Raw genomic sequence first — 25,430 nt, 5'->3', positions numbered from 1 at the left:
AAGCTTTCCCCACAATAACAGAAAACAGAAAATACACTAGCATAGAGCCCTGAGGGATTCCGGTCAACCATATGGGGTTTAAGTGGTTAACAGTATAGCATATATCACATAGTTCCAGCTCCATATTTTCTCTTCTACCCCTCTCTCTCTCTCTCTCTCTCCCGGTTTCTGTATATTCTCTGAAATCCCAGTTGTAGTTGCGCCGGTCGGCCATGGCTAGGTGCTGTTGTCTAACTCTGGCCCCTGTCTTCGCCTGCCTGCCTCTCTTGCCTCTGCTTCAGCCAACCCGGGCTGTGCCGAGCTGCTCCCTGCGGGATCAGAGCGCTCCCCCGCCGGGACCCTTCTCTCACATCCCCCTGCTGGGACGCGGCTACATTTCCAGCCAAGCACAGCACTGCCTGCCTTGGCTTTATTATGTGTGTCTGCGCCGCAGCCCCGCCAGCAGAGGCAAGCAGAGGAGGAGGGAGACTGGTAGCCAGAGTCAGGACAAAGAAAAAGCAGGGAGACAGAGGCTAGCGAAGGGGTTAGACAGTATCAATATTAGGTTATACCAATAATACCGCTGCCGGGGCAATAGGAAATATTAAAAGAAAGCGGGGGTATTAAAAGGCTATTCCCCTCGGGGGAGGTGGAGATGCAGGGGAAGATTGCAATGCCCATGCCACCACCACCAGAACACCACCACCTTGTATAGAATAGCGGGACGGAACACGAGAGGCTGGTTGGTTCGGTCAGTGCGGTTCGCCTGGATCGGTGAAAAAAAAAACAAATACTGAAATAGTTCCGAATAACTGCTCCAACAAAAAGCCCATGCGAGGAAGACGCGAGGAGAGCGGAAGAAATCACGTTTCCACATTTCCGAAGAAATCTTCCATCGCCTCCGACTAGATCACCCAGGCTGTCACGTAGTCTGTACTGGGGCTGATCGGACGGCACCGGACCCGGCGGCACCCACCCACCAATCCATCCATCGATCCACCCATCAGTACCGTGGTACTGATAACACTCGGGACGGACGGACGGCTCTAACTGACAGAGTCGCGCTGATCTTCGGCCAAAGGAAACAAAAGAGCTGTCGGCGTCGCGGAGCGGCTCTCTTGAGGGAGAAAACACATCGATCTGGAAGTTATTCCGGGGCTATTCTACAGGTTGACCCCGACAGACAGACAGACAGACAGACAGATATACAGACGCTCAACTTAGATAGTCTCCTCTCCCTGTATCAAAGTGTTACTTCTGCTTCTGTGATTTCGCTGGACTATCGGCTCTCTCGCTGCAACACAGCGACTCAAGTTGCCGCATTGCAACAGGCGAAGAAGTAGAGAAGACAAAAATAAATAAAAAAAACAACAAACCCGTGTGTCCATCTGTATGATTCGCTGAAGGCAGAACAAACAGGACAGAACGAGCAGATCATAACACGGTTCGAGACCAGAAGAGATGTCGAGACGAAAACAAGCCAAACCGCGCTCCGTCAAAGGTAAGAGATCCTCTTCCTAAACTCACTAGGCTACTGGGGATAGAAACATGACCAATAAGACTCCGGCGCCTTGAATGACATTTTCAAACATTGGATTATCAATCCATCAGTTTAAATTGTAATTAAACACAACCGAGGGGAAAGGAATCTATTCATTCTTGCGTAACAATTAGTTTACTCGTTTAATTTTACTGTCTACTGGTCTACTAATTGTTTGCAATTAGTCACCAGGTGTTGTGCTTTTTCCTTTAATGACTTCATTCCCCCAAGTTGTTGTTGTTGCCATGTTCATTTGGCTAATGATGCGATGTGATGATGGGACATTATTCTCCTGTTCTGATGAATTGTAGTTCTGCTCCTGAACTGGTATAAATATGCTTTTTGGGTCTAGAAATTAGACCATTTGACCCTCAATGTTGGACACTTGGCACTCTAATTATTTACTTTTCTCTATCATCTTCTATTCATTCATGTGTCATTTCTGAAGCTCAGGGTGGGTTTTTGTATCACACTTATTTATATTTGTCTAATTCTAAGCTTATTCAAAAACACTGTATTTGTAAGCTCTTAATTAAAGCCAATATTCCACACTTATGGGGGGTATGCATATATGTCATGTCATCATTTTCTAATATTTTCTTCTCCCAAATTTCAAAAAAACATTTTTATTCTGACAATTAGAGTGAGTTTTGCTCTCTGCTCTGAATTAAGGTGCTGTTGTGGTATCTGTTATGCAACATTGAGCATGCATGTGTAGCATCTCACCACACAGGAATTCTTTTTTGCATAAATTCCAGAAAAGTCCATGTTTGTTTTATTTTCACCTCTTCATAAAACCTCAAAGTTTTCAAGTGTTTGGACATGGACATGTCATTCACCCTATAGCATAAGGTGGTATCCATTACACTGTATGGCTGAATGGGCATCATGCATGTTGGCATGTGGTGGCCCCTGGCCCCCAGATTTCCTTTATGGGACCCAGATGGGCAACGAGGCTGGCTGACCACCATGTGGTCCTGACCATCATCGCATCCCCTCCCCCAGTTGTTCCACAATGTAGGCCTTTTACCTCTCAAGTATGTGGTCAATCTTTACCTGCAAGAATGAATACTGTGATTTTAATTCACTGTAAAATCCTCAGTGCTAATTTATCCATTAGTAACCCTGAGAGTGTTCAAGTGTGACCAAATGGACTCGTAACTATTTTAGGATGATTTCAATGTTTTTGACCATGTCAAGGTCATGGCAATTTGTAATCACATACTCTGCAGGGCAAAAGAAGACAAACAAGAAGAATTGTTAGTGTGTTGTTATTTTAGTTTGCACAATCTATTTGTAGTGGATGTGTCCGTGACACTGTGGTCTCTAGATACCAATAAATCACGGTGTTGGAAAATTTCAGTGAGGCCACTCGGTTTGACCAAAACAATTTGGGTATTTGATTTGAATTAGATTTTACATTGACTTAAACAAATTATATATTATATACATTTAAAAAAATACAATCTTCTGTTTGATATTTACCTGACATAAACTGTGAGGAGGATGTGTCATTGATAAGTGACTATTTGAGCGTCAATTAAAGAGCATATATTAGTCATAACAAGTAATAAATGTGCCCTCTCTTATTTCTTTGGATTTCTTGAACTTTTATTTGACACACATTTGGTACAGTGTAGAGAGACAGGAAGCTGGGGAGTGACATGATGCAAATGGTCTATCCGGCGGGGAATCGAACCAGGGACTCGCTGTCAGGAATTAGAGCCCATGTGGTAGGAGCCCGTAACCATTTGGCTATCGGGTTGGTCCATTTCTTCTTATGTTTAAAGCGTCCTGGAGATGGGGCTTGTAGCGCCGCTGGCTAAAGCACATGCAATGTCATGTTTGACTTTGACACATACACTATTCCCTCTGTCTCCCATCTTCCCTCTACTCTGAGTCTACACAGACCACTGGCATAATATCTAGAAATGCCTTTTTGATGATTTGATATACAGCATGTCTCCAAAGTATCGACGGATCACATCATTTAATTGTTGATACACAGCCAAATCTTTTCTTTGTGTGTATTGATAGCCGTTACTTTTGTGTACATCTAACGGATGATTTATTATAATTGGCTGTGAAATGCAGAGAATGTAAGGTTTTCTGTGGATAACTTATGAAGCTCCTGTAATTTCTGTCTCTGTCTGAACTGTATTTGTTCTACTCGGCAACACACTGCTAGCCTCCTCCTGGTATCACAGGGCTCGACAAACACTGGCCTGGTGGCCCAACAGTATGTTTGAGCCCCCTCTGGCCCATAGGCCAGTTGATAAAGCCTTTAACTGGCCTGGTGTGTCTATCGGTTCCACAAGCCCATTTTAGCTCTTTATTCTGTGCCAGTGGTTCTCAAAGTGGGGGTTCAGGGGGCCTTGAGGGGGGTCCAGGGGGTCCCCAACAAAATGAGCAACAGTTTTAAACACTTCAGCCCGATTACATTTTTTCCGGTTATTCGACAATAGCTAATCTGCAAGCTAATAAATGAGACATGTTGTGAGCTTTTAGATCTGCTATTTTTGAATAGCAGACCTGGGGGACTATTTTCAAATGGGGGTCCGTGGCCAAAATTAATACATATCAATTTGAAGGTCCTTGACATGAAAATGTTTGATTGCCTCTGTTCTGTGCTATTGATTTCAGATAAACATAATCTCTGCGACAATTTAAGTAGTGGAAATATAATAATACAGTAGTGAAAGAAATTATGACAATTTCACAGTAATGCGCTGCGTGACATGCTGTGCATCGTGCTTGGGAGAGAACTGTGGTGTGTTGAGTCTACAGTTACAATGAATGCAGTATAGAGGACATCAGCAAAGTGAGGTACCCTAGACTGATGTTAAGAGGTTTATAAATCCAATAATTGGAATGGCTGGACAACAAGAAAAGTGCTGTTACATTAATATTGAAATTAATTATTTCAGTGCCAGTGGCTTTAACGGCAGGGCTATTCAATTTGGAAAGTTACTGTCCTAGAGAGTCGGTGTACAGTTTTTCCTCATCAACCACTGAAATTCTGAATCAATAAAAGTACATATCTGTCTGTATCTGTAGTGGAAAAACGTCTTAATCATTTTAAACCGTGATATGATGATGTGATGGCTGGTCATGACTTTTTGATGACTGAATGGACGCATCTGTGTTTATGGCAGTCATATTCTAGAAGTGTAGTTATGTATTCACTAAGAATAAGCAATATTGTGACTGACCAGTCATATAGGTCTTCATTTGCTGCTTGTTAATGGTGTCAAATAGGGCTGTAATTTAATTATTTTGTTAGTGATTATTCTATTGATAACTTTTTTGATCAATCAAATCAAACAGTTGTTTGTACATATCAACTAATGAACATAATCAGTTAGTCAGATTAACTATTACAGCCCTGCTGGTGGTCCATTTAAGTTAGATTTAAAGACATACAAACAACATAGAGTGTATGTCTGTGTATTGTGTGTATATTAAAATGACCATTATAGATATCACGAGTATGCAAGCCTAGAAATAATTACTAATAATTAGGTACACAAAAAATAAATCCCCCATATATGGACGGTCCCCTCCCCACGAAGCTGAATTGATGATCAACTGAAAAGTTTCTCCAGAAGCCCTTGAACATAGGATGGAAGACAGACAATGATGTTAACAAAAATATATTATTGTGTTTATATGATAAGCTTACATTTCATATCACACACCATATGCACTCTGGTAACTTTCACCAGCAAAATAAAATACCCCCCCCCCCCCAATCGATTATATATTATTAAAATCATTTTTTTATTTTATATAATTGATGAAATCAGATAGTTTGATTAAATGTTGCAGACCATGTCAAACTAGCAGCTATGGATTCATGAATCGTCACTGCTATTGTGTGTGTGTGTGTGTGTTAGTGTATTTGTGCGTGCAAATGTGTCTTTTTGTTTGTAAGATATACGTCTTTTGTGTTTGTTTTTGCATGCATCATGTGCATCCATTCCCTGTGTGTTTGTGTGTGTGTGTGTGTGTGTGTGTGTGTGTGTGTGTGTGTGTGTGCGTGCGTGCGTGTCAGCCAGGCAGCATGGTCCCAGCAGCCAGGATAACCAGAGCTTAGCTTTAGTCAGGCAACCAAGTGAAGCAGAGCGGAGAAAAACTGAGCCGAGTGAGCTACTACTATGTGTGTGTGTATTTTGGGGGGGGGGGTTATGGTGTCGAGCAAAAGTGGTATATCCCCAGCTAATGTTAGACTAGCTTGTGCAGCACACACACACAACGCACACACGTACATGTGTAAAGATGGCGTGTTGCTATCTCCTCTCCACACCTTGTCCCACTGACAGTTTGGCAAAACTCTGCATTGGGGAAAGAGGGAGTGTGGGACGGAGGAGAAGAGACCTGGAGATGGAGAGGGGGACAAGGAGAGAGGGGCAAAGGCGAGACTGGTGGATAGGGGTGGAGGAGAAGAGGGGTCATGGCAACAGAATGGCAACACGGCAGGCGAGTGGGCAGAGGGAGAAACACATGAAGGGAAGGATGAAGGGATAGTGTGAGGAGGGAGAGCAGGAGGGCAGAGCGAGGTGGGGTTCACCGGGGGATTATCTGTGTTTTCATGTTCTCCTGTCTTTCACCTGCTCACCCAACTCTGACTGGCTGGCTCTGTGGCAAACCAGGCATGCCAGCGCAACAGCAAAACAGCACGGAATCCCACCTCACCCATCTCATGTTTTAGATTTGAATAAAAGCCTTGAATAGGCTTCAGCATGTACTATGCATGCATGCCTCTTGTTCCACAAACTTCACAGATTAACCATATGAACCCTAAGGTCCCTGTTCTAGGCATGTCATAAAAGGGGAACAGTTGGCGGAGAATGGCAAAAATAACAGATCTAAAAGCTCAAGCTTTTAAATCAACGATTTGTCATCAAAAGAGACTTGGTGTAGACTAGAGGAGAAAAAAGGAAGGGACCAAGTATAGACCCCTGGCCCTGGGGGACCCCGGTCAATTGAAGTATATTAGGGTTTAAGTGGTTGACCTTTGATCAAATTGTATGCCGTACAAACGTTGTGCGAATCACTCGCGCTGCTTCCTCTTTCGGGGCCATCGCCAGTCAGTTCCTGTGTCTTGAGCGGATGAGCCTTTACAACAATTAGGCCTCCGGTGGGGGGACGTTACTAATTGCAGTCGGTTAATTGAACTCTGGCTAATGGTACTATGATGGGCTGTGTAACCAGCTGAGGGGGTGAGAGAAGAGGAGGAGGAGGGGTTGTGAGGAGAGAAAAAAGAGCGAGTGAGGGCAGCTCTTCTCTTATCAAAATATTATTTCTGAGGATTAATCCCTTTTTAATGTGTGTCTTTAGCGAGGCGGCGAAGCTCTACTCTGTTCGCTTAAACAGCCAGTCTGCACATCCTATCTCTCTCTCCCTCATTCTCTCTCTCTCTCTCTCATTCTCTCCGCTCTCACGGCCCCTTGTGTCTCTCATGCATTATGTAGCGATGATTATTACTTAATTACACATTAATAAATCCGCTTCATTTGCAGGACATTAAGCGGGAGTTGAGCGCACATGACAGGGAGGGAGACGGAGGAGAGGGAGGGAGAGAAGGAGCGCTACTTTCTATAATTTTATTTGGTTTGCTTATTAGAGTGTGGTTTACAGTCAATAGAGCCAAATGAGCCCTTTGACCTGAAGGAGGAGGAAGGAGGGGTTAGGGGGCATTGTCTGGAGGAGTGTTGAACTGGGATCTTCCTGGCTAATGACATTTAAACTTTCTCTCTCTCTCTCTCAGCATTATGAGGAGATCTTGGCTCGAATCCCCTGGTTGAATTCTTGTCAAATTGTTACTAGGGTTACATACCTAGATAGATAGACTTTTAGAATCCCCCCACCCTAAAGAAAGAAACATTGACAGGACATAACTCTACGTGCGCAATGAGAGCTATGTTATGTGCTCAACAAAGTTATATTTAAATAACAATTATTAATATCTTTGGTAGCATAAATATAGTATTTTTTATAGGCAGTTCAGTTTCAGAAAAGCAGTCTTAAAAATGTATACTGTACCCTTTGTGGCAAAGATAATTAAAGTCTGTAATCATTTGTTTCAGATTTGATATACACTGCATCTTAGCATGTCATATGACCCATCTAGATGGCTAGGCTCATGGTGTGTTGCTCAGGAATGCTCTTTAAAGTCTCAAATGAATTGTGTGACATTTGAATGAATCTCAGTGGATTTTTCTCAGGTTTAGTTGTTATTCTCTCTGCAGTGTTCCTGAGGATAACATGCTTAACTAATGAAATACTAAAGAACTGAAGGCAACTGGAGGCAGTATATTAATCTGAAGGGAAAAAAAGTTACTTTAACACCAAGGTGCTGTTAAGATAAATACAGTATATGTTTTAGGGAGTGATTTATTCTGTTTGTTTTTATATCGATGCTCTGGGCAAACTTGGTATTCCATGTGTTTTTAGACAGAATGGAAGCAGGGTAATATTAATTATTAAAATAATAATTTTGTTACTGAATAGATTCTTGTGTACGGGTACATGAGAGTAAAAAATATTTTGTTCTGGTTTCCTCAGACATTGTAGCAGCAGTAATACCTTGCATACCTTGGCATTCAAGTTAATTTCCCCCCACACCTGTAGAAAAAACAATCGAACTTGATTTGTACATAGGGCAGTGATAAATCGAGCCAGACCAAAATAACGGTCAGGCCCATATATCGGCCATTATTTGACTTTTTTGACGTCATCGATATCAGCAATTATGCAGCTGATGTGTAGTTTTAATTTCTTTTCAACAATAGCAGATCTACAAGCTCACAACGAATCACGTTGCAATGTGTTTTGAGCATGTAGATTGGCTATTTTTGAACATTTAAAATATTCAAGTTGTTAAATAAAATTACATTCAGTTCATGTGTTTATTTTGTATGTACTTGTTTGCTTGTTCATTGTATAATAAAAGTTAAATTATGTTTACTTAATATTTGTATCTATCAAAAACGTATTTTTGTTTATTTGCATTAATGTTTTTGCCTATGCAATTAAATGTTCTCAAATAAAAACGTTAGTCAAAAACAAAAGGTTTTTCCAATTGCAAAATGTTGCACTTTTTGTCAATACATTGATAATAGTTGGTCTACTCTAGGACTCTCCTAAAAAAGGGCATCGCATCGGTCAGGTTCTGGTGGTAAAGTCTTGCTGGAACATCTTGCCTGGCCTAAGGTAAAGGTCACTGGTAGTGTTTATTTTTTTTCTTCCTGGTCAGTCTTGACAAAGGTTACCGGCACATCAGGAGGGCACTTTAACTCAGAAATGTATGTTTGGTCACTCATTTTGAACAAGGGAATCTCTCTGGCTGGCTCTGGTATATTTTTTTCTAGGAGTGCTCTGTGTGGGCAAGGTAAAAGGCAAGCAGCCTTTTTGAATTGTAGTGTACACAGTAAAATCCTCAGTGTTAATTTAACTCAGTTACGGGTCCATTTCGTTACATTAATTTTGTATACTCTTGGAGTTACAAATGGATGAATTAGCACTGAGAATTTTACTATGTAGGTCAATACATCAATACATAAAAAAGCCAAATTGAGACTAATGATTATAAACAATAATGATGAAAGCATGTCACTAGAGGGCCCGCAAGCAGTCATGTCACTCTAATACCACTAACCACTGTTTCATATGACTGAACAGCATACAATACAGTGTGTCTGTTAGTATAGGCTCTTGGGACATGAATTACTTATAGACCCCTTTCTCAAAAAACATCTGACATCCTTCTATAGGTGAAAGAAATCAGGTGATACCTGATACCAATACCCTGTTTTAGCTTGGTATGAGCTCGTATTTTATAACAGTATCCATAATGATGTCTCCCTTGTGTGCACATCTGTGTGAGAAATTGTGTGTGTGTGTGTGTGTGTGTGTGTGAGAGAGAGAGTGTGTGTGTGTGTATGTGTACGTGTGTGTGTAATGTGTATCCACATCTGTATAGTAGAACAGTTAATCCCTGCTATCTCTGCTCTCTTTTACGCTCTCTCTCTCTCTCTCTCTCTCTCTCTCTCCCCCTCACTCCCTATCTTTCTCTTCTGGCTCTTTCTCGCTCCTCTGTCTCACTCCTCCTCATCTGGCTTTACCATTAGAATAGTTTTATTGTCACCCTTTGGCAGAGCACAGGAACTTTCACTGGGCGACTGGTTCTTATAAAACTCACAGAGTGACCTACCATAGCGCTCTGGGAATGCAGTGAGAGAGATTGGGCCTCATTCACTAAGCTCGGGTCCGCACATATTTTGTATGTATGCGCATTTCCGCAACTTTCCACGTTCAGAGTCTGATTCATCAATCTTTTTTTGTCCCTGAAGTTTGGCGGACGTACACTCACATTCACGTCTGCTCGGGAGCAGACTTTTATGCCTCAAACCTTTCATGTTATTAGAATGCCGTATGCTTCATGCAAAATCAATAATAGTGCCAAGTCTCAAATAAAATATATATGTGCCCAACATTTGTCAGCACACCAGATTTATTTTTTATTTTAACGATCTATTGCTTGGATATATATTATAGACATGATACATTTTTTTTTTCTTTGTTGCATTTAGAGCTGAATTATTAGGTCCCTCAGGGTCTTTGTCAGTGTCGGCCACAGTTTCGCGTAATGATGAAAATAGACTTATCATGTCACAGGAGGCAACAGACGCGCCTCCAATGTTGCAGTGTTAATTTATATTATATTGATCACATGAAAGCTACACAATAGCCTAATAAGTCTTACCATCTGAAGAGGATACAGTATGGATGAAATCTAGCTGTGTCCAGACCAGATCCATTCCCCATTCCGACGTAGGACAGTGATATGTTAATCCAAAAGACGAATTTCCCCTCAGTAATCAATAAAGCTCTGGTCCATAATCGGATAGCAGTGTTTTCAGTGTTAAATGGGGCGTTGAACAATGCAAATCACCTACTCGTGAACGCGTTTCACAAGGCTTTCTCAAGGCTGTATACTCCCTTCATGAATCACACGTCAGATTGTGCTTAAAGAGTATACACACCACTTTATACACACTTACACACAACTTACAAACAGCTTAGTGAATGAGGCCCATTGACAGTGTGTGTATGTGTATCTGAGCACTTGTTCAGAGAAATTAGTGGCCTATCGTGTTGCTTTTCTTTATACAATGGAGTCCCAAACTTGCGTTGTGAAAGGTAAAATAAATAAATAAAATAGTTATTTAATTAACATTGTTTTATGCAACTGTAAATGCCGTCTTCCTCACATCACCACAATCAGTATGCATAGAGCCTCACTGACTTAGCCCTGTATGAAAGCTTCTATTGGCTTTGCATTAAGGTTTGCTGAACCATTAAATGGCTTCTCTGTGAGCTTTGTTAGAAATTCCATTGACTCCTCTGCAGGGGGTGGATTTGTGTTTTTGGTAGCTGTTTGTTTTATTTTTATTGAAACAAAACAAGCTAATGTAATTGGCGATTGGGGAAGCTCAGTGGTACTATTTTTTACGTATAATGGGACATTGGACTGTGCTCAATTAGAAACAATTTACTGCATTCTTGAAAACTGAGTACAACAGAAAATAATTGAGTAGAATTGAAGGTTTTTCTTTTCCTTGCCTGAGAACACTCAGCCAGCACACAAAACAAGATATCTTGAAAACTACTAGCTGAATTGCCATGGAATTTACTCTGTGCACCACCCTTGGATGATGAACGCTAACCATTTGATAGACTCTATGACCTTTCCTCCAGCACCCCTTTCAGGCCAAAATATCAGCTTTGCACACCAGATAGCTCATAATCTAATGGGCAAATTGCAGGATGAACCCTACTGATATTGGTGACCTCATGACCTTTTCTCTAGCGCCACCCTTAGGTCGTGTGTACACCAAAGCTTTTTTTTTTCACAGCTGGAAATGTAAGCTGCTCTTCTAAGCTCTGTGGAGCTAAACGTGAACACGTAACACAGAATAGACGAGCAGTGCCTCGTCACACTGCTGGCGTTTCCAGCATTTTGGGTTTGTTTCCAGAAAACAATTCAAAACCTATGATACGCTCAGGGAAAAACGCCTTGGTGGACACAGCCCCTTAGATCATAAGTTCCACTTTGTGGCTATTTAATTATGGTGCATTAAGAATTATTTAAAATTCTCTTGAAGGAGAGTTTCAAATTCAGTCTCTATGGTCCCTGTCCTTATCTAATGTAAATCACTTTAGCGCTGACAGGGGAAACCTTGTCCAAAACTGTTACTCTTTAGAAAAAAAAAAAAAAAGTACCTGTGTCTCAAATTCCAATGAACCAATGACAGTTATTATCTACTTTTTAATACTTTTGATTGGTTAAAGTTGTACAATGCAAATTCACAACTAACTATTTTTAGCAACCTCTGCTGGTCACTACCGTCACTGCATACAATTTCCGTGGTCCTCGATTACCCAGAATTCCATTCGTTTTCACCGGAAACCGGAAGCGTTTCAAATAGCGTTTTTTTAATTGTTTTATACTATCTACGGATCGTTTCTCTTAGCCAGTGGAGCATTAGTTACCATGAGCTGTGCTTTCTTTTTCTGTTATTTTTCGATCTTCTAATCCTACATTCTCTTAAAATCAGCGTGAGGTTCCTTTTTGTTATTTGCGCGATAGTTCCTGGCCAAACAGGAAACCGTTGCGGTAGTTCCTGGCCAAACAGGAAACCAGTGCATTTCCACCTCCGTTTTCCGGCCAGATGACGTCATTTCCCCGGGAAAGTCCCCCCAGTCCACGTTCAATATAAAATATATAAATAAAAGGCTTCCGGGTGTGAAATTCATGGAGTGGGTGTTGTGAAACTTTTGCCACTCACAAAAGATATACAATTTAACTTTAGTTTTGTTGAAAACGTTACCTAGTATGCCTTTAAATATTCAAAACCCCAACAGACAGAATGAACCACTTTCACTTTCAAAATGCGTCTAAAATGGCAAAGATCTACAAGCTCACAAGTCGCATGTGCTGCAACTCGAGCTTACAAAAGTAGCAGCGATTATTGCTACTTTATTTGCGTGACACTGTCATTGACAAAGTAGGGTATTAATTTCGGGGGAAAAGAAAAACATAAAAAGTTGAAATATGGAAATGCAAGGTTTCTTCCCGACATACAGCAACGAGAACTTTTTAGCTTGAGACCCAAAAGAGACATTTTATGTATGCCCAGGCCAGGACCCAAACGAGTGAAAATAGCCGATCTACAAGCTCACAACGCTATTCTTTTGTTTTTATTTTATAATTTATGTATTTCTTTGTTTTGTTTTTATGTATTCATGAAATTAGTTAAAAATTTATAAAAAAAATATTTGTTTTGAAATCATGTTTCTTTTTTTTTAAATACATTTTTTGAAATCTTTTGAAATAATAATAATGAAAAATCAAATGTAGAAAACGAAAAATAAAGGGATATTTACTCAGGACCCATGAAAATGGGCCTGTGACCCGTAAATGGGCCCCGACCCACTGTTTGGGAACCACTGTTGTGAGGGTTACCGTAATCTTATTTCGGCTTCTTGAGTGTTTCTGTGTGGTCCTTGAGATTCATCACATCCCCATCCTTACTGGTAACCCAACCTAGCAGCGGTGTTGCCACCTAAGCCTGGGGAAAACCCCAGGGACAGCCTCCATATAGAATAATGTATTCTGTGACACAAGATTTAGTGTTCTGAACTGATGTCAAATCCAGGTATAGAAGCAGTCCTTCACTGGAAATATACAATGCAAATGTCGGTGTGTGGATGTGTGTGCACACATACACACACGTGTGTGCGTGGGCAAGAGTGGATGGGAGTGCTTCATCATGTGGTAGGCATTTTTTGTCACACGCTCATCCAGAAGCTTATGCATACTTGTGTGTTTGTGTGTGTGTAAATCCATCCATATACCCACTACCCAGGCAGGGTGAGCTCCCCCAGAAAGATGTGTGTGTGCCAGCGACGACTGCTTATCAGCGGCCGGCCTTGTGTGTGTGTGTGTGTGTGTGTGTGTGTGTGTGTGTGTGTGTGTGTGTGTGTGTGTGTGTGTGTGTGTGTGTGTGTGTGTGTGTGTGTGTGTGTGTGTGTGTGTGTGTGTGTGTGTGTGTGTGTGTGTGTGTGTGTGTGTGTGTGTGTGTGTGTGTGTGTGTGTGTGTGTGTGTGTGTGTGTGTGTGTGTGTGTGTGTGAGAGAGAGAGAGAGAGGGGGAATGTGTGTGAACAGGGCATCATGGGCCAGGACTGTGCCACTGTAGAAGCTTAGCTAGCCTGGTTTATCAGCTAGAAGCTCACTGGACCTTAACACACTCCCCTCACTCTGGACACAGATGCACACACACACACACACACACACACACACACACACACACACACAAATCTTCCTCATCGGACCCAGAGAAGATGATCCTCTCTGGGGTTAGGGTTAAGTTTGGTGTGTTTGTTATTACGGTATGTCTACATTGAGGATCATAATGTATTGCTTGCAGTGTTTGTTTCAGTGCCTGTATCCTGTGGTGTATATTAAAAGAATGGATGTTGTCGGTTGCATCAAATATGGTGTTTTCCTTTCTCTATCAGAATTCAGATTACATTTAGCTTTGTTTTGAAACCTTTCTGTTATTTCAGAATGTAGCAAATGTGAATGAAAATTGTACTTGATGAAAAACAGATTTCAATTTATGGCGAAATATGAGGAAATGTGCATAATCAATCGAAAGGAACCTGCAGGATTCTGGAGAAATATTTAGTTGGGCCAGTGCTGCTGATGGTAAAATGGGTATTCATGTACTATTTTGGACACATGTTAACAATTCAGCGGGTGAATCTTACAGTATATGGTCACATAATTTTTTTTTTTACTTGCTTATTCATGTATTTAATTAAGTAAAATCATGATGCATTCAAAAACCATTGCACTAAATTAAATTAACACTTTGACTTGACCAGAATTGTCCATGGCTACAGTGACCTGACACAACGTGCAATGTCCTCACTGTGCCTCCTCTCTCCTCCACCCTCATCCATCTTTATTTCCACATTCCTCTGTTCTTTTTTCACCCACTTTATTCTTCTTTCACTATCCCTTCAGTCATTATAGGACTTATAAGAACTATAAGTCTGTATTATGCTAATATCATGACTTTACTGTATGGATATGGGCAATTTTATTATAGTGTACATTAAATAACAGGTAAGTAAGAAATGAAATTTCTTTAATTTATTTATAAAGCAAAAACACAGTTACAAGGTGCTGTACAATAACACAAAATAAAACAATTCAGTTAAAACAGAGCAACATAAGAGAAACAAAACATGAAACTTAAACAAATAAAGATGACGTCATTAAAAAAAGTGCTTACGGAACAAATGCATTAAGAGCATTAAGACAAAGTGCAAAAGAAATGCATTATAAACCTAAATTTGAATACAATTAAATAAACTCATAATAAATTATTAGCTTAAATAAAACAAAACTAAAGTTACAGTTAAAGTTACAGTGCAGCTGAAAAAATGAATCAAAAGACTCAACAAAAGGCAGCAGCAAACAGAACAGTCTTCAGCTTTGATTGAAACAAACATTGAGCAGTGGCAGACCTGCAGTTTTCTATGAGTTTGTTCCAGATATGTGGCGCATAAAAACAGAATGCTGCTTCTCTATGTTTAGTTTGGACTCTGGGTTCAGAAAACAGACCTGTCCCAGATGACCTGAGAGGTCTGGATGGTTCATAACGTAACTGTCAGAAATATACTTGGGCTGTCATTCAGTGCTTTATAAACCAATAGTAGTGTTCTAAAATCAATTCTTTGACAGACAGACAGGAAGCCAGGGTAAGGATCTGAGAAGTGGAGTAATATGATCCACTTTCTTGGTCTTAGTAAGGATTAGAGCAGCAGTGTTCTGAATTTACTACAGCGGTCTGATCGAAGACACCGTTAGATGCATGAATGTACAGCGTATATGGCCTACAGTAGCGACATGCCATGTGAGCGACACATCTCCATTAAAGTACACGATGGTCAGGTACTTGGTGTTTTTCTCAGTGAGGTAGTCTGGAGGGAATTCCATTGACTCTGGAATAAACGTCCACCAGGACTCAAGGATGAACTGATTAGAATTTGGTGGTCAAAGGTCAAGGTCACTGTGACCTCTCAAAACGTGTTCATTAAATTCCTTCAAAGTATGCATTACATATATTATATCATCGCTGTCGGGTGGGTCCAAAACCGTTTCTTTTTATTATTACTTTGAAATCATTTTAACCCATGTATACCTATTCTAAGAATGCCATCTAAATCAGTTTTCAGAAAAACTTATGTTGCTACATAAATTATATAGCTAAAATGGAGGAGTGGCCCGTTTTGAACAAAATGCCTCAAATAATGAACACAGCGTCCGATTGCCGTAAAACTTTGCACGCACATTCCCACTAGGCCAAGGAAGAAATGCCACCCCACATTTTTCAAATCGGGCTCATGTTGGTGCTATAACAGGCTGATTTCTGTGAGCCATTCCCGAAAAACGGAAAATACGGAGATACAATATTTCTGCCCGACAGCAACGATATGTTATGAGTCTGCCTCTGGACAGACATGGATGTAAAGTGCAACTGGTTGGTGGAGGTGAAGTATTTCTAGTTATTTGTTATTTGCCAATTCCACCACACCAATCTCTCCCCTCTTTCTTCCTCCGTCTCTGTACCCCTTCTCTATCCCTGCTCCCTCTATCACCCCTTCTCTCCTCCCTCCCTCTATCCTGTTCTGTACATTAAACATTAGCGGCGGGGGCAATTAGCAGCGCCCCTCAGCACACCTGGCTGATGCATAATATATTTTTTGGACCACCCTACCTCCTTCCCTCTCTGGCACACACATGCACATACTCACACGTACGCACGCACGCACGCACGCACACACACAAGCGCTGTCTTTTTTGCACTACTGATGAAAGGGAATCATCGGGGAGTTGTGTGTGTGTGTGTCTGTACGTACTGCATCCTGGTCTGACCCCTTAACCCCTGGGCTTGACTTCTAGACCAGGTCAAAGGTCATTGGACTAGTCAGTTCTCCTGATAAATCATTTTGCTACAAACAGAATTATTCTGGTTATGTGGACACTTCCTCCTGAAAGATTTATCTTGTAAAATATATTTTCATTTTAGCTGTACTGAGTAAGCAGTGAGCACACCAGGACATTCTCAACAAAGTCGTTGCTACCACAGCTATTCTATTCTTTTTTTATGCTATTCTATTCTATTCTCATGGCTGTGTACCTTTCATCTGTTCCTTTTACTGCAGACACCACTAAACCTGATGGTGTTAATATATATTATAATATACTGTATGTTTATCATTATTCCCCCCCCCCCCCCCTTATCTCTATTTCTCTCAAATACACACACACATGCACACTTTCTCTTTCTCTCTGGCTCTCTCTGTCTCTTCGCAATATGTTCCAGTGTTATTGTTATATATATATGAATACAGTATATGATAGATTCATGTAATACATCTTTTATTATTACAATACCGGTATCTATGTGGTATGATGTGGTATGGTCTTTTTGTGTCAACGCTGATAATTGATTTAAAGCCACATGTCCCCTTTTTCTTTCTCTTTTTCATTTTTAGGTATGTGTGTGTGTGTGTGTGTGTTTGTGTGTCTGTGTGTCTGTGTAGAAGCGCGGTCCCCACCCCCAAGCATTCATCACTGGTCCAGACTATTGCGTGTCTTCCTCAGAGCATGACCTCTCAGACAGAACAAGCTGTTTGCATTGTGTTTCTTTATATAGGCCACTCAACTGGCCTTTTGTACAAGGCCTCCCTGTACCAATGCTTCTATTTAGTGCTGGGAGTCTTCAGTGGGTTTATCAGGCTTCTTTTCATTCACCTCCTCAGTCAAAAGGCAAGGACCCCCTGCTGAGGAGAGAGAGAGACACACACACACACACACACACACACACACACACACACACACACACACACACACACACACACACACACACACACACACACACACACACACACACACACACCCGGAGTTTCAGTTGAACGTCCTGTATCCGTCTATGAGGACCAGACTGAATGTTACATCAATTCACAAATTTAAACAAATATCAAACTAGGCAGTGCTGAATCAAGTTTATGTTACTGCATTGCCTATTTCTCACCTCAAACGTTTTCAGAAACATATGTTACTGTTTAGCGTTAGAACAAAAGGTTGTTTGCCATTTACATTCAACAGAGTAGCATCAAATAAGGTACAAAGAACTGAAGATGGCACACAAGCATGGCCGGCCATTCATTTGAATGAAATTTGGTGTCTAGCATAATAAATCATACAGTAGCTCCGTTGTCATTATATTTTTGGTTGAAATTGTTAGTACCTGCCGATGTAATCACACATTACATTTTTGTTTGAGAGAAAGTACTTAAGATGGGACTTATCTATAGTATGTCCCCATTATGGCCAAAGATGCATATGCTCTAAATGTTTGATTGATCATAATTTTCATTTCAACTGTTTTTTAAGTTGACAATGACTATGTGAACCACTAAAAAAAGGTAAAACCAAAGAAATTGTTTTTTCGAGGAGTTTGACTTTCAGTGTGGACATCTGGATATTGAAATCATATTCGACACTAAATATTTTTTGTGTCTGTCCACAGTAATACTTGGCAGGTTATAGTAATCCTGTCTGTTTCTGTGAGTTTTTTGTTGTTAACTTGAGTACAGATGGGCAGATTTGCATCAAACTAAGTGGGAATGATCAGCAGCCTGCACAGAAGAGATGATTACGTTGTGGGCCAAAAATGTCAAATATCAAGGTCACGACCGAGAGACAAAGCGCAAGGGATGTTGGTGTGGGCAGGGTTTGCACCCCCAGGTGCATTTGAAAATGATCTTTTGCTGCGGTGGATGTAGGTCTTCTGACCTGTGTATTTTTTGCTGAAACACTGCTGGTAAGCCTTGCAGGTAGTAGGGCTAGATGCAGAGTAAAGACACGTACGTACGCCCACATGCCAAGTCTGAAGGATACTGTCAATTTATTACTTTTATTACTATCGGCCAAAATGTGTGCTGTGTGCTAAGAAAGGCAGTGTGACATGAAAGCAGAGTGTGTAAAAGATTATGCAAACCCAAGACAAAAGGTACAAACAAACATAGATACATGCTAAACATGCGCATGCATATATAAAATATATATATTTTTAGCAGTTTAAAAAAAATAGTTTTCAGTGACTAGTGTAATAGTGTAAAGTAATGCAAGAAATTAAAATGCTGTTACATAAATACACTTGGTAGGTTTAGACCTGCGCATGCTGAGGAGAAATTTTATACTATAAAAAAATAAACGTTTTTGAAAATAGATTTTTGGAGGTTGTAAATCGATGCAGAATCGTAGAAGATAAGAATTGCGATTCTTACGTGAATCGATTTTTGTCCGCACCCCTATGAGAAGGAGCAAGTTAAAGACCGGAGGGAGAGAGACAGACGGAGAGCACAGGGAGACGCAGAAAGGCAGAGATGGAGGGAAAACTAAAAGAGAATAGGAGATTTCAAGGTGAGAGGGTTTGATTTGTGCTACTGCTTCCCAATCCCATGTTAAAATGCTGAGGCCTTGCCTTGGATTGATAGAGTTGATAAGAAGTCAGGGGACCAGCTGATTGACGTGGAACAAGGAATGTTGGTTTGGGCATGGTTTGCACCCCCAGGTGCATTTGTTTAATTTCCTTCTGCTGTTGTGGATGTACATCTTCTGACCTGTGCGATTGTTTGTGTTGTCATAATGTTGCCCTTACCTTGTTTATTGACTAGAGTTCAATAAACACTTGTAAGTCGCTCTGGATAAGAGCGTCTGCTAAATGCCTAAATGTAATACTGAAACACTGCCGGCAAGCCTTTCCGGTAGCCAAGCTAGATTCAGAGTAAAGACGCATGCAGCCACATACAAAGTCTGAAACATACTATAAATATTTTAAAGGGACTACACCATGAATTAAAAAATATATATATATATTTAATATCATATTGTTTATGTCCCTGAAACGTTTTTCGAAAGGTTTGAGCCTAAATCAAGCCTCAGATATACTCATTCCGGGCAGGTACTTTGCCCCTGCACCATCTGTACGCCCCTTGTCTCTCTGTATTATCAACTTCCGGAAGGATCCTGGCAAAACCACAGAATGACATAAAGTTTCACATTTGTATCCAGTTATTTTCATATCATCCAGAAAGGCAGTGGAGGGGAGATAAAGTTGAAGGTGAAAACCTTAAACAAGTTGTCTCTCATGTTTCTCTCCTGTATAATAAATGCTTTATGTCTGTATCTAGCAGGACAGAATGTGAAATGGAACGAGGGAAAAAGTCTGAGAAGGAGCCGGAGGGAGAGACAAAGAGAGAGAGAGAGGGAGAGAGCATAGGGAGAAGTAGAGAGGCAGAGATGGAGGCAGAACAGAAAGAGAATAGGAGATTGCAAGGTGAATAAGGTATGTATGTGTGTTGGTTTGTGCAGAAAGGCTGAGGCCTTGCCTGTCTTGCATTGATAGAGTTGATAAGAAGTCAGGGGACCAGCTTCCTCTCCTCTGCTCTCCTCTTCTGATTTCTGATCGATTTCATATGTTCTGACATAGAGAAAAGCAAGTCACAAAATCTACAAAATTATGAAATATGCATCTCAAAGTTGTCTGTTGTGAATGTTGCCAATTTATATGGTAAGAAGCGAGGAGGAATGCCCACACATTTCTTATGTGTAAATGCTGCCATGCTGAGAGGTCATCATGTTTATTAGAATGTCTAGTAGTAGTATCTATATTTCTATAGTATTATTTTTCTTTCTTTCATATTAGAACAAAATTCTGTTGCTAGGCACTTTTAGCCAAAAGTCTACTCACAAGCTAAAATTCTGTTGCTAAGCAATATTAGCCAAAAGTCTACTCGCAGGCTGGAATAGTGTTTTGTTGCCAGGCAACTTCAACTTATTGAACACTTTATCAGGAAGCATTGGGGAACTATTAGAGCGGTTGTTACACTCTGACCAAACTACAAAGCTTTTGACTAAGATGCTGAATCTAAATCCAACCCTACATTTTACCTGACCCTCCACCTCATTGCAGACCTCATTGCTAACCCTAAACTCAAAATATAGAAGAAGAAAAAAACATTGATGTGTGAAGGAATAGCAATGTTGTCTTGCTGTTGGGTGAGAAACATCTATTGGGTCCTCTTGATTTCAATAACCCAGGTCTTCTACATGATGGGTCTGGTTGGGGAGTCATGCCCTGAGTGTATTTGTGTTTGGGATAAGATGTTAGATGATGCTTCCTCACCAAAGCAAATAAACAAACAAACAAACAACGAGCTATGCTCCAAGGATGTGTGTGCGTGCGCGCGCGTGTGTGTATGCGTGCATGTATGTATGTATGTGTCTTGTTACTCCCAGAAGGAGCGTGACTAGTGAGTTAATCCGTCCGCCAGCGCCGCTGCATGACACAAAGCTCTCTCTTTTTCTCTCTAAATTCATCTCCCTTTCTCCTTCTCTCTCTCTCTCCCCCTCTCTCTCTCTAATGCCTAATCAAGTTTGTATCAAGCTAAATAATGCCGTAGCGTGAAATTGGAGTCTCCAGTCAAAAGCACTCCCCAGCCTGTACTACAAGAGAAGGCAATTAAGTATCACTCCACCCCACTCACTCCTCCACCCTCTAGTCTTTTTGTCGTGTGTGTGTGTGTGTGTGTGTGTGTGTGTGTGTGTGTGTGTGTGTGCGTGTGCTTTTGCATGCGTTTGCATCCTTCTGGATCTAGTTAGGGTATGCTTGGTACAATATCTTCCATCACTTTTATCAAATGTTAATTTGTGTTGGCGTCTGACTTAAAGTGTGTGTGCGTGTGTGTGTGTGTGTGTGTGTGTGCATGCTCACGCGTTGTATCTGTCTAGGATGTTGGTGGAACTTTTAGCTCAGTTATTTTGGGAACCTTCCCCAGAGTGGAGGTACTCCAGAGGAATCCTCTCTCCTCCTCTCCTCTCCTCTCCTGTCCTGTCCTGTCCTCCTCTCTGCTCCACTCCGCTTTTCTCCTCTCCTTGCCTCACTTCACCTCTCCTTGAATTTCCTCCTTCTGTTGTCTCCTTGCTGCTCTTCCCATCCCCTCAATGCCCTCCTCTCCTCTCCTCTCCTCCTCCTCTCCTCTCCTCGGTTGTCTCTCTTACCCCCACTCTCTGACAGACTGAAAAACATGTCAGTTCAGAGAGGCTCTTTAATCTCAAGCTGTGTTGTTTGGCCCTGAACATCATGTGTGTGTGTGTGTGTGTGTGTGTGTGTGTGTGTGTGTGTGTGTGTGTGTGTGTGTGTGTGTGTGTGTGTGTGTGTGTGTGTGTGTGTGTGTGTGTGTGTGTGTGTGTGTGTGTGTGTGTGTGTGTGTGTGTGTGTGTGTGTGTGTGTGTGTGTGTGTGTGTGTGATCCACACTGTCTTGGTGTTGAGAGAGGTGGATTTGTTGTGAGTTGATAAGCAGCTCTTGGTGTGTGTGGTATTGTTAGCAAAGGCAGCGAAGGAAGAACGGAGAGGAAAACTTAAGAGACTTTAAGAGGCTCACACATAGTGCAGTCTTTTTAAAAGGGTAAAAAGTGTAATAGTTCATAATTCATGTTGTGTCTCTGTTCTATTAATGCTCTCAGTCAGAAGATCTTCAATGAACTATTTACATAAGAGGTGTTTTGATTGCCTAGCACAGCTCATAAAAAGTACAACAGAGAGAGAGAGAGAGAGAGAGAGTTAGTGTTCATTATTATTATCGTTGTGCTTTTCCTTCTTTCTGGCTCTTTGATTTTATGTTGTTTATACACGTATTGTCATTATTATTAGTGTTGTAATTGTTGTTTTTTTAATAACAAAGATATAATCAGTCTCCACCTCACCCCTAGCACTAATTTTTTTGTATTAGCACTTCTCGTCTATTTACATACAGTTAGTTGTGTTATAGATGTATGCTGTTTGTTTGCTTGTTGATAGATGCTAAGTATGCTATTTGTTCAAATGTATTTTAGACAAATGTATTTTATGTTTACCAGCTATCCTAGTTAGTTTGTAGAATAACATTTTCTTTGCACTCTATTTACTTAACTGCTTTTTACCTTGTTATAGTATTTGTTAACAACAAGGGTTCATGCTGTTACTCCGATATTGCACTTTGCAAGTTGCTCTGCTTAGAGCGTCTGCTGAACGCAATTATTGCAATTATTACTAAATTGCAATTATGTATTGAATAATACTTGTGTTATTACCTGAAGATTTATATGTTTGCTTTGACAATGTGAGCATTATCTCTTCTAATGACGTTCTTTAAATTGAAATCTGAATGGAGAGGACAAACAGGATGGGGACAGGTCTGCCATGACCTGTACAGACCTGTACACAGTGAGGACAGCTGCTAGAAAAACAAATGAACAGGGACACTGGAGCTGGAAGGAAAAAGAAGAATGAGTGAGTGCGGAGAACAACAGAGGAGTGACAGAGAAAGACTAAGATAAACAAAAGACAGGAAAAGCAAGAGAGGAAGAGCGGAGTGACCGGCGCTGACGAAGGAATCGGAAACAGAGGGAGGAAATGGGAGAGGAGGGGGCTCAGGGAGGACCATTGAGAAGCCATTTGGGTCCATTTTAACATTCTCAGAGTTAAATTAGCACTGAGGAATTTACTGTGTGAGGAACGAAGAGAAGACCGGGTGGGTGGGGGGCTGGGGGTCAGGAAAAAGAGATAGAGAGCGTGACGGACCTTATCCGACAGGCTTTGTGTTGTTGTGGTTGTTGTTCTTTCTCTTTGCCATCCATCTAAGCCCTCTGTTGCGTCTGCCTCTCCACACACACAAACGCACGCACGCACACACGTCCTACTCCACATACGCTCGCCTGGTGCTTCTGACAAATGGCACAGTGCTTGCCATGTGTGTGTGTACATGTGTGTGTGTGTGTTATGTGTTTTAAGGCTGTTTTGTGTCAGAAGGCAGGCAAGCAGAGAGCGCGGTTTCACTGCTGATAAAAGTATTTGGTTAATCAGCTTCTGTCCCCGGCCCCTGGATAGAAGCGCGCGCGCGCGCGCGCGCGCGCGCGTGTGTGTGTGTGTGTGTGTGTGTGTTTGAGGGCAGCCCATTGAAGTTGGGGGCTCCCGGGGGGCAGGGGGCTGGTGATTGCGATTGGCATCAACTCTTGGCCAGTGGCGTCGCAGAGTCACCCCGTAGGGAATGAGAGGACAGCCAATGAGAGGGTCCCTCCGGAATCAGGGAGGGGATGGTTGATGAAAGTGGGTTGGGGTGAAATGGGGAGGGAGAAGGTGAGGGGACCTCAGAAAAAAGAGGAAGAATGTCTAGGATGAGAGAGAGTGTGAGAGAGGGAAGGAGTGAGTATGATAAAGATGGCGAGAGATGGGGGAAATGGAAAGAAAGAGAGAGGCCGGGAGGAGGAAAGAGGAAGAGAGAGAGGGGGAGGAGGAATTGAGAGAGAGAGAGAGAGCGAGAGATTACGGGGACACAGAAAACTGGAGAGACTGTCGGCGAACGACAATCACACTCCTTGACTCCTGTCCAGCGGCAATTGTCACTTGCCCCTCCCCTCTGGGCACAGAGCCAGCCTATCATTGGCTGCACTGACCCACATCCCGCCTCCCTGGGCCCCTCTGGCCAACGCATGATTGGCCACGGTGACCCGTTTGTCAAAGAGAAGCAGGGACGCCAGAGAACTAAGGCAGCCAGGGGAATAAGTGGCCCTGATAGTGTGTGTGTGTGTGTGCGTGCGTGCGTGCTCGTCTTGTGTATTGGGGAAAAAAAGACAAAGCTTTTTTTTTTTACAGAGAGAGTATATCTGCAGGCAGGGATGGGGGGAGAGAGACAGCGATTTAGACAAAGGGTAGAAGGATGGGGGATGAGGGGTACGGGTTGCAAGGGAGGATCTGGGGAGAGATGGAGAGATGTGTGGGAGACAAAAAGAGTGCAGTGGAGGAATGGATGGATAACGAGACTGAATGCTGTAGTGTAGACTTGCACAACAAGCGAGGGAGAGGTGGATCATTGAGCTGTGTGTGTGTGTGTGTGTGTGTGTGTGTGTGTGTGTGCGCGTGCGTGCGTGCGCTTGCGCAGCTATGTATGTGCAGGTATGTATGTGCAGCTATATGATTAATGACACTGGCAACTGTGTAAATATTTGTTTATCAGAACATCATGATGCAAGACCCAACTTAACCCTCTTCTGGCTGTTATTATATTCCTCTCCTCTCTACGTTAACACACCTCACATCACAAATTCACAATACATGTTCACTGTACATTTTACAGTGATTAGCCATTATTAATCTGTGTGTGTGTGTGTGTGTGTATTTGTACTGTGCACGCGCGTGTTTATGGCAGTGGATAATGGCATGTTATCCTTTTGACGTATGCATTGACTTTGTGTTCAGGCACCAAGTGGTTGTGATGCTGTCCATATAGCAGAGACAAGAGTTAACAACACACACACACACACACACACACACACACACACACACACACACACACACACACACACACACACACACACACACACACACACACACACACACACACACACACACACACACACTAATAGAGTTGGATTAAAACATTCTCTGCTATAAACACTGGACTTATGCTCCCATTGTGCTGTCCTCTACAGTGTTCATGTTTACACACAGAAGAAGAGCAGATGAGGTCAAAACCTTATACCTCTGTCTGACCTCAGCACAAGCAAGTCTTAGAGAGCGCGCGCACGCGCACGCACACACACACACACACACACACACACACACACACACACACACACACACACACACACACACACACACGGCACACACACGGCACACACACGGCACACACACGGCACAAACACACACAATCCCATGGGTTAG

The 25,430-nt window shown here is 41.8% G+C and overlaps 1 protein-coding gene across 2 annotated transcripts in view; it reads left to right on the top strand.

The window, feature by feature from the left end:
- Nucleotides 1-309: 309 nt before the first annotated feature.
- Nucleotides 310-25,430, top strand: part of znf423 (zinc finger protein 423) — a 203,660-nt gene continuing 178,539 nt past the window's right edge. The window contains exon 1 of one of the 2 annotated variants that reach the window (XM_080437953.1): nucleotides 310-1,480. In XM_080437953.1, coding sequence (XP_080294079.1) covers nucleotides 1,441-1,480 — 40 coding nt within the window. In that variant the 5' untranslated portion in view covers nucleotides 310-1,440. The remainder of the gene's footprint in view (nucleotides 1,481-25,430) is intronic. The other variant, XM_080437954.1, reaches the window with a different exon arrangement.

The sequence above is a fragment of the Gymnoscopelus braueri genome (assembly GCF_963280865.1).
Source record: "Gymnoscopelus braueri genome assembly, chromosome: 9".
NCBI classification, from domain to species: Eukaryota; Metazoa; Chordata; class Actinopteri; order Myctophiformes; family Myctophidae; genus Gymnoscopelus; species Gymnoscopelus braueri.
Note: the sequence above shows the minus strand (reverse complement) of the source record. Positions and strands in the feature narration are given on the sequence as shown.